At 39.3% G+C, this 10000-nt stretch overlaps 1 protein-coding gene across 1 annotated transcript in view; it reads left to right on the top strand.

Moving 5' to 3' along the window:
• The first annotated feature begins 6351 nt into the window (after positions 1 to 6351).
• The window catches only part of LOC138948568 (beta-hexosaminidase subunit beta-like), a 20722-nt gene continuing 17073 nt past the window's right edge, over positions 6352 to 10000 (top strand). Inside the window, exons 1-3 of the mRNA XM_070320128.1 lie at positions 6352 to 6567; positions 8787 to 9054; positions 9642 to 9707. Of these exons, the coding sequence (XP_070176229.1) occupies positions 6454 to 6567; positions 8787 to 9054; positions 9642 to 9707 (448 nt within the window). The 5' untranslated portion in view covers positions 6352 to 6453. The remainder of the gene's footprint in view (positions 6568 to 8786; positions 9055 to 9641; positions 9708 to 10000) is intronic.

Here is a 10000-nt window from a genome sequence, read left to right as displayed (position 1 = left end):
TATCTCTATTATTTTTAACTCTCTGAACGTGTTTTTAATCCAAACATATCATATCTATATGTTTTTGGAATCAGGAACCGACAAGGAATAAGATGAAATTGTTTTTAAAACGATTTCGGAAATTTAATTTTAATCATAATTTTTATATTTTTAATTTTCAGAGCTTGCTTTTAATCCGAATATAACATATTTATATGTTTTTGGAATCAGAACATGAAGAAGAATACAATAAACGTAATTTTGGATTGTTTTATAAAAAAATAATTTTAATTACAATTTTCAGATTTTTAATGACCAAAGTCATTAATTAATTTGTAAGCCTCCATGCTGAAATGCAATACCGAAGTCCGTCCTTTGTCGAAGATTGCTTGGCCAAAATTTCAATCAATTTGATTGAAACATGAAGGTGTGACAGTGCCGCCTCAACTTTTACAAAAAGCCGGATATGACGTCATAAAAGACATTTATCGAAAAAAAGAAAACAAATGCTAGGGATATCATACCCAGGAACTCTCATGTAAAATTTCATAAAGATCGGTCCAGTAGTTTACTCTGAATCGCTCTACACACACCCACGCACAGACACAGACACACACACACACACACACACACACACACACACACACACACACACACACACACACACACCACGACCCTCGTCTCGATTCCCCCTCTATGTTAAAATATTTAGTCAAAACTTGACTAAATGTAAAAACAAGTCGCGTAAGGCGAAATAACAACATTTAGTCAAGCTGTCGAACTCACAGAATGAAACTGAACGCACTGCATTTTTTCACCAAGACCGCATACTCGTAGTTTCGTCAGTCCACCGCTCGTGGCAAAGGCAGTGAAATCGACAAGCCAGAATAGTAACCGAGTGCCGAAACACCACAATCACCTTTGGAGACGAAGTCCAATCAAACAAGATTGAGAATTTTTAGATCTTATTTCTAAGCCCTATAAAAACTGTTATGCATTCGCAAAGGAATTAGTGAACATACAGACAATCGGAAACCACCAGACCCCATCACAAACAGAGTTCCACAATCCACCGGTGTTGACTTAAAGGCCAACAACTCGGGTGCAGAGTCTGCTGTGAAAGTAGCGGTAGCCTCCCCTGTCACATTAATATAACATATGTACATGTTTTTTGTAATCAGAAAATGACGACGAAAAAGATAAAATTGTTTTTGGATCGTTTAGAAGAAAAAACATTTTAATGACAAGTCTCCGATTTTTAATGACCAAATTCATTAATTATTTTGTAAGCCACCAAGCTGAAATGCAATACCAAAGTCCGGCCTTCGTCGAAGATTGCTTTGCCAAAATTTCAATCAATTTGGTTGAAAAATGAGGGTGTGACAGTGCCGCCTCAACTTTTACAAAAAGCCGGATATGACGTCATCAAAGACATTTATCGAAAAAATAAAAAATAAATGTCCAGGTATATCATTCCCAGGAACTATCATGTCAAATTTCATAAAGATCGGTTCAGTAGTTTAGTCTGAATCGCTCTACACACACACACAGACAGACAGACACACACACACACACACACGCACACACACACACACCCACACACACACACACACACACACACACACACACACACACATACACCCCGACCCTCGTCTCGATTCCCCCTCTATGTTAAAACATTTAGTCAAAACATGACTAAATGTAAAAAGAACAACACCATTAACAACAACAACAACAACAACAACAACAACAACAACAACAACAACACAGCCACAACAATGTTGTGAATAACGCTCCATATATAGCCATTTAACCTATTCTATAATCAGCGTTACTTTTACGGGCCATTGAAACTTTATGTCTTACATAAATTAAAGAACAAACAAACAAACAAACAAATTTGCGAATCAGTTATCATTTAAATCCACTTACTTTCCCTGCACCAAAAATATTTCCTGGTTTCTTTTTCTTGAGCGTCTATACCACCCTCCCCTCTATCTCTCCCTCGATCCCGGGTCACGGGTCAACTTTATGTGCAGACCCAGAGACGGAAGCCATGTCCCACCCCCGTGTCATCACAATGGCACGTAAAAGACCTTGGTCATTCTGCCATAAGTGCAGGTGGCTGAATACACCTAAACACGCAGACACCTGGGTAGCGCGACTCCGTTGCTGCTAGCTTTCCACTGGGAGGAAGCGACCCGAATTTCCCAGCGATGGGACAATAAAGTAATGAAAATGAAAAAAATGAAAAAAATGAAATCCCCACCTTCTCCCATCGTCACCAATTCACCAACAAAACTCGCCCTCACACTATACGTTCGTTTATCTGAAGTTAACCTTGCCGGTCGTCTACATTTTCAAGTCAATGAATATTTTCAGTGTTAACTGCCCTGCAACAGAATATCAGACTGTGGCACACTTGTAAGCGCAACGAAGATTCAGTTACAATACAATACAATACAATACAATACAATACAATACAATACAATACAATACAATACAATACAATACAATACAATACAATACAATACAATACAATACAATTGTATTGTATTGTAACTGAATCTTCGTTGCGCTTACAAGTGTGCCACAGTCTGATATTCTGTAGCAGGGCTCCCCTTCTTTTGTCCAAACGCACCTGCAGTTAAATAACCGGAACAACTGATTCATTATTTAAAGGGATACTGTCCGCGGAGGAGTTACAGAGTTCTAAACCCCGTTTGTATGACGACGATTTAGAATTGTAAGCTGCCACAACAATAGTTATTAAGACTAATTGAGCGCTTTGAGCAGGGTTAAACCCTGAATACATGCGCTATATACATATTTTGCATTATTATTATCATTATTATTAGTTTTGAAACCACAAGAAATGACAACTCAGAATCGATGCTCAACTGAAACAGAACTCTCTACTCGGGAAGGCCCCTTCTATGCAGCACTAACGAAAGAAGAACGTAACACGAATACCAGAACTGTGAGTTAATTACCTTGCATGACACCATCATTGTTTTGCCTTCTCAGGGGCGGACAGTGACACTTTAAAGGCACAGTTCTGGTCATGTAGACGATTCGGCTTATACAATGGGCGGGGATGTAGCTCAGTCGGTAGCGCACTGGATTTGTATCCAGTTGGCCGCTGTCAGCGCGAGTTCGTCCCCACGTTCGGCGAGAGATTTATTTCTCAGTCAACTTTGTGTGCAGACTCTCCTCGGTGTCCGAACACCCCCCGTGTGTACACGCAAGCACAAGACCAAGTGCGCACGGAAAAGATCCTGTAATCCATGTCAGAGTTCGGTGAGTTATAGAAACACAAAAATACCCAGCATGCTTCCTCCGAAAGCGGTGTATGGCTGCCTAAATGGCGGGGTAAAAACGGTTATACACGTAAAATCAGTCCACTCGTGCAAATAAAACCACGAGTGTACGTGGGAGTTTCAGCCCACGAACGCAGAAGAAGAAGAAGAAGAAGAAGAAGAAGAAGAAGAAGAAGAAGAAGAAGAAGAAGAAGAAGAAGAAGAAGAAGAAGAAGAAGAAGAAGAAGAAGAAGAAGAAGGCTTATACAATCTCAGATCTCGCAAGGCTTGTACGTGGGAAAAGGCCACCCTTCCACCAACAATCAAACCGGCACGGTTGGCCTAGTGGTAAGGCGTCCGCTCCGTCCGTCGTGGGTTCGAACCCCTGCCGGGTCATACCTAAGACTTTAACATTGGCAATCTAGTGGCTGCTCCGCCTGGCGTCTGGCATTATGGGGTTAGTGCTACTAGGGCTGGTTGGTCCGGTGTCAGAATAATGTGACTGGGTGAGACTTGAAGCCTGTGCTGCGACTTCTGTCTTGTGTGTGGCGCACGTTAAATGTCAAATCAGCAACGCCCTGATATGGCCCTTCGTGGTCGGCTGGGCGTTAAGCAAACAAACAAACAAACAAACAAACAAACAAACCAAAATGCAACAGACCAGGTGCTTTGTCAAGTTTCAATGCAAAAGGGGAATGTATATGATTTGATTTTTTTGGAGCCATCAGCGGCTAAATAGTTATGTATCAAAAATTCAAAACGAAACGTTTTATTTTGTCAAAGATTAAACGTTCCAACAACTGTCCTTTTTAATGTTGTAACTTCAAAGTCAGTCGGTTGTTGAACTGCTTTGCTTAATAATAGCATGCCTCAGCGACTACATGGGTAAGCTTTGCGGGTCAACTGACAGTTTGCTAGCGAGAACAACTGTGACCTACGAACATTACATTCACTACAGCTACGTTTTTACATTTAGTCAAGTTTTGACTAAATGTTTTAACGTAGAGGGGGGAATCGAGACGAGGGTCGTGGTGTATGTGCGTGCGTGTGTGTGTGTATGTGTGTGTGTGTCTGTCTGTCTGTGTGTGTGTGTGTAGAGCGATTCAGACTAAACTACTGGACCGATCTTTATGAAATTTGACATGAGAGTTCCTGGGTATGAAATCCCCGAACGTTTTTTTCATTTTTTTGATAAATGTCTTTGATGACGTCATATCCGGCTTTTCGTGAAAGTTGAGGCGGCACTGTCACGCCCTCATTTTTCAACCAAATTGGTTGAAATTTTCGTCAGGTAATTTTCGACGAAGCCCGGACTTCGGTATTGCATTTCAGCTTGGTGGCTTAAAAATTAATTAATGACTTTGGTCATTAAAAATAATGAAAATTGTAAAAAAAATATTTTTTTTATAAAACGATTCAAATTTACGTTCATCTTATTTTCCATCATTTGCTGATTCCAAAAACATATAAATATGTTATTATTCGGATTAAAAACAAGCTCTGAAAATTAAATATATAAAAATTATTATCAAAATTAAATTTTCGAAATCAATTTAAAAACACTTTCATCTTATTCCTTGTCGGTTCCTGATTCCAAAAACATATAGATATGATATGTTTGGATTAAAAACACGCTCAGAAAGTTAAAACGAAGAGAGGTACAGAAAAGCGTGCTATCCTTCCCAGCGCAACTACTACCCCGCTCTTCTTGTCAATTTCACTGCCTATGCCGTGAGCGGTGGACTGACGATGCTACGAGTATACGGTCTTGCTGCGTTGCATTGCGTTCAGTTTCATTCTGTAAGTTCGACAGCTACTTGACTAAATGTTGTATTTTCGCCTTACGCGACTTGTTATAAGATTATTTTGAAATTGAGAAAGTCGACCCCAACGTCCCCGTAAAAAATAGAATATTTAGTTTTTGGTTTAAATTGGTGGATTGTAATAATAGTAATAAGTTTTCAAATGTACTGTACCGTTTTCTGCATGACGCCTCTATGTAAATAACATATATGAAGCACCCTATTTAAAACATGTTGAAACAACTTTAAATGCTCTTGGTCTTAGTGGTTTTTGGCATGACCAGTTTAATTTACGATGTTCCGAAAAATGGTTTAAATTGAAAACGTTGCAATGCCTAAAAGATCAATATATACAATCGTGGTTTTCAGAATTAAATGAAAAAGAAACTTGTTTGAATTATAGATTGTTTAAAGATACATTCATATTTGAAAATTATTTGAACATTTTACCCAATAACCTAGCACTCTCTTTTTTACGCTTTAGAACATTAAATCATAAATTGCCACTACAAAAAGGCTGTATGTTAAATATACCACATAATGAAAGAATATGTGTTAAATGCCAGTCTGGAGAACTCGGAGATGAATTTCATTAAATATTTCAGTGTCATTTTTTTGAAAATGTGAGGAAAAGGTTGTTACCGTTGTATTTTCGTAGAAATTCAAATGCAGTCAAATTTAAACATTTATTTAAATTAATAAAAAAACGAAAGTTATTGAATTTGATATATTTTCTTAAGAGTATTTTGAAAGAGTTCTGATTATTTGATCACGTTCTTTTTTTTCTTTCTTATTTAAACAAAAACAAACACAAAAACATATACTTTCCTGTAAATAAAAAAAATTAAAAAAATGTATGATTACAATTATTTTGTTATGAATTAAGCTTGATTTATTTTCGGTTAATTAAAAGTGTTGTGTCTCATTATTACATATATCTTTTTTGTCGTGTTTATTGCAATTTTTATTTATTTTATTCATGTAACCCTAGGGGTTTTTTGAAATAAATATTGACTTGACTTGACTTGATAGTTTTCAATAAGAGAAAAATAATTAATAACAAAAACATGTTGACAGCTATTACGCAGCACAAAGTATGATAGTACATAACAAATTAATCAACACCAATGAATTTCAACCAGAAATTTGTACCAGCACACTGCACAACTCACTGTAACGGATTGAGTGTGATATTGTGACCGTATCTCATGAGGGCTTAGACATAATTATGTGACTCGGAAGGTGTGCGCGCGGGGTTGGTTCTGCTTCAACAAAGGCAGCATTGTGACGTCTGGTTTAAATGCTCAGCGCACGGACACAGTTGATTCAAAAGTCAGCGGTCTTTTGGGCGGTTATCAGTGTAAGGTTTCAACATGAATGCACACAGGTGGAACGCTGTGCTTCTCTATGGCTGTGTCTCGCTGATAGGGATTCTGTCTCTCGGAAAAGGAGAAATTATGTTCATCGCAGAGAGGCTACCGTTGAAGGTAAAACACACAGAGAGAGAGAGAGAGAGAGAGAGAGAGAGAGAGACAGAGACAGAGACAGAGACAGAGACAGAGAGAGAGAGAGAGAGAGACAGAGAGAGAGAGACAGAGACAGACAGACAGACAGACAGACAGACAGACAGACAGAAAGAGACAGACAGAGAGAGACAGAGAGAGCAAGAAACAGAGAGAGACAGGGACAGAGGCAGTGACAGAAAGACTGTGAATAACCAAGAACATTTCGCGTTGGGAAAAAAAACAAGACAGAGCGAGTCAACTGTTAAAACAGATTCATAAATGCTATGTAAATTAAATGTACTTGATGATATTGTATAACTATCATGATGTAATAACCTTTCTATTGATATATAATTTGCCATGATGTTGTATGGCAAACATCTCAATAAATATGGGAATGTAAAACAAGGTTAAAGAGCACTGAAAGAAGACATCGAGTAAAGCTACAGAAGATCTTCAAATTTTTGTCTGTTTGTTTGTTTGCTTAACGCCCAGCCGACCACGAAGGGCCATATCAGGGCGGTGCTGCTTTGACATATAACGTGCGCCACACACAAGACAGAAGTCGCAGCACAGGCTTCATGTCTCACCCAGTCACATTATTCTGACACCGGACCAACCAGTCCTAGCACTAACCCCATAATGCCAGACGCCAGGCGGAGCAGCCACTAGATTGCCAATTTTAAAGTCTTAGGTATGACCCGGCCGGGGTTCGAACCCACGACCTCCCGATCACGGGGCGGACGCCTTACCACTAGGCCAACCGTGCCGGTAGATCTTCAAATGAAAGGTACATTCCTCCTCATGAAAACTGTTTGGATCTTGCCCAGATTTTGGAATAAGACCATCTGTCCACTAGGATACATACCAAGTTTACACCCTGAGTGTTTGCTGTGGTGAACATTTTTGCAAAGAATTAATTTCGTGGAGAAAAAAAACACACTCGTGTTTTGTATCAAAATAATGTATCCACACATTCTCGCTCTGCGTGAAGAGGACCCAGGCTGTTCATTGGTGGTATGTGATCAAGTGGATGCATATGGTCTTTTATTCCCCCCTCTGCTTCTTTACCTCTGTAAACTTGTAGAGCTAGTTATTTTTCGATAATGACCCAGCAACCAAACAAATAACGAGCCAGCAACAGCCTGAATCCTCGATAGTGCAATGGGTTGCGAAGCTGTTTTGGTACTACTTTTGCGACTGAAAAGTTCCGAACGCTCTATACGTACGAAATATACATCTCTGGAGCAAACAATACAAACATACCGCATTTAAATTAACAACTACAGGCCTGAACACATGAATCTCCATATAAAATCCATGAGTTAGGTTGTTTTCTGAATCTAGATCTGCCGTGCACACACCGTTCATCACAAGCAAATTCCCAAGGCAAGTAACTCATACTCTTGCCGACAAGAGTAGTTCCCCTTCTTTTAACGCAGTTTCTTCGACAACACTGACTGCAATCCGACGGTCAGTTTTCAACAATATTTCATTTTATAAACAGATCACACGCAACCAAATGCACACATCTCATCAATTTAAACAACATAAAGCGGTTTCATACACTATTTTCCCCAGAAAACTGAACTTCATACAGTAATTAACGTTGGAACACGGGTGCAAAAGTTCGTCTGCTAGTCCCATTTGACGAAAGAACATTATCCTAAACGATACTAAAACATAAACAGAACACACAATATCTGCCTTTACCGCCACAGCAGAATAACAGCATATCTGTGTACTTGATTTTAGTCTAAAACAGGGAAACTGACAAGAAGTGTTAACAGAATGGAATGATTTGCACGGAACTATACAACCGCGCATTAATCGATCGCCTGCGCAGGTTGACTGGTTGAGTGATTCGGATTCGATCAAACTTTCGCACAAAAACTCCTGTTTTCTTTGAATAACTGAAGAAAGGAGGAATAAAGAGGTTACACACCTCGTCTCAGTGATTATTAAAAATAATGGTCTCAGTTCGCGGTCATGAAAAAGCTCGCTGAAGCTCGCATTTTTCATGATCCGCCAACTTCGACCATTATTTTTAATAATCACTGAGACTCGGCATGTAACCTCTACATCCTATGTACACATCTGGCCAAACCTGAGATGGTGAGCCGGTTCAGGTCTGTGCCTTTCAGATGCAAATGTATATTTAATCTTTCAAATACATACATTTTTATTTTTCGTTTCTTCAGGGGGACAGAACTCTTTCAGACGTTCCCTGGCCCATGCCAGAGAAGTGGTCACGTGACAATGACACTTTCACGGTTCTTCCTTCTTCTCTAAAATTTGACTCCAACACAGAGTGTGACATCATTGATGATGCAATAAGGCGGTATCGTGACGTCATTGGCTTATTCAAACATGACGCGTCAGCAGACGACAGTGACATCACAAAAGTGGAGATCAGTCTCGGGAAGGGGACTTGTGATGAGTTCCCTTACCTGGACATGGATGAAACATGTAAGTATACTCGTTTTCTTCCCTTTCCCAATGCAATATGTTCTACTTATAAAAAAAAATGTTAAGAAGAAAAATATATAAAAAACAGACACCGCTAGATTTAAAAAAGAAAAAGAAAAACACTTTAAGGGCATCAATAAGTCTTTCGACATGACACCGGTCAGTTGAACTACTACTACTACTACTACCACTACTACTACTACTACTACTACTACTACTACTACTACTACTACTACTACTACTACTACTACTACTACTACTACTACTACTACTATTATTGTTTACTCCTGTTACTACTGCTTACTACTACTAATACCACTGCAATGTTACCACTTTTACCAATACTACTACTATTACTGCGGCTACTAGTATCACTACTACTACTACTACTACTCCACTACCATCAATACCACTGCCACTACAACCACTACTAGTACTACTTCTACTCTACTACCACCACTACTACTACAACCACTCCAACCACCAATAGTTCTACTCCACTACCACCACTACTACTGCCACTTTTACTCCTACTCCTCTACCGCTCCCATTGCTTCCACAATTGTAATATGCCTTCATGTTTTCAGATACCCTTGTGACAGAAATGGACAAAGTGGTGATCAGCTGTAAAACGGTGTGGGGAGCCTTGAGAGGTATTGAACCCATGCATCCCTCCACCCCTGGTGAATGGAGTCAGTTAACGCAGAAACCCAATGGCCTTTGGCCCGCAAGAACTGTGTGTGTGTGTGTGTGTGTGTGTGTGTGTGGTTTATGCGACTGTTCGCATGCGCTGCACGGTTATGAGCGTAAGTGACTGTGATATACATATATATACATGATGCTTATTGCTTAAATCAATCAATCAATATCAATATGAGGCTTATATCGCGCGTATTCCGTGAGTACAGTTCTAAGCGCAGGGATTTTTTTAATTTTTGTTAACATT

Source organism: Littorina saxatilis, linkage group LG15, assembly GCF_037325665.1.
Source record: "Littorina saxatilis isolate snail1 linkage group LG15, US_GU_Lsax_2.0, whole genome shotgun sequence".
Classification (NCBI taxonomy): Eukaryota; Metazoa; Mollusca; class Gastropoda; order Littorinimorpha; family Littorinidae; genus Littorina; species Littorina saxatilis.
Note: the sequence above shows the minus strand (reverse complement) of the source record. Positions and strands in the feature narration are given on the sequence as shown.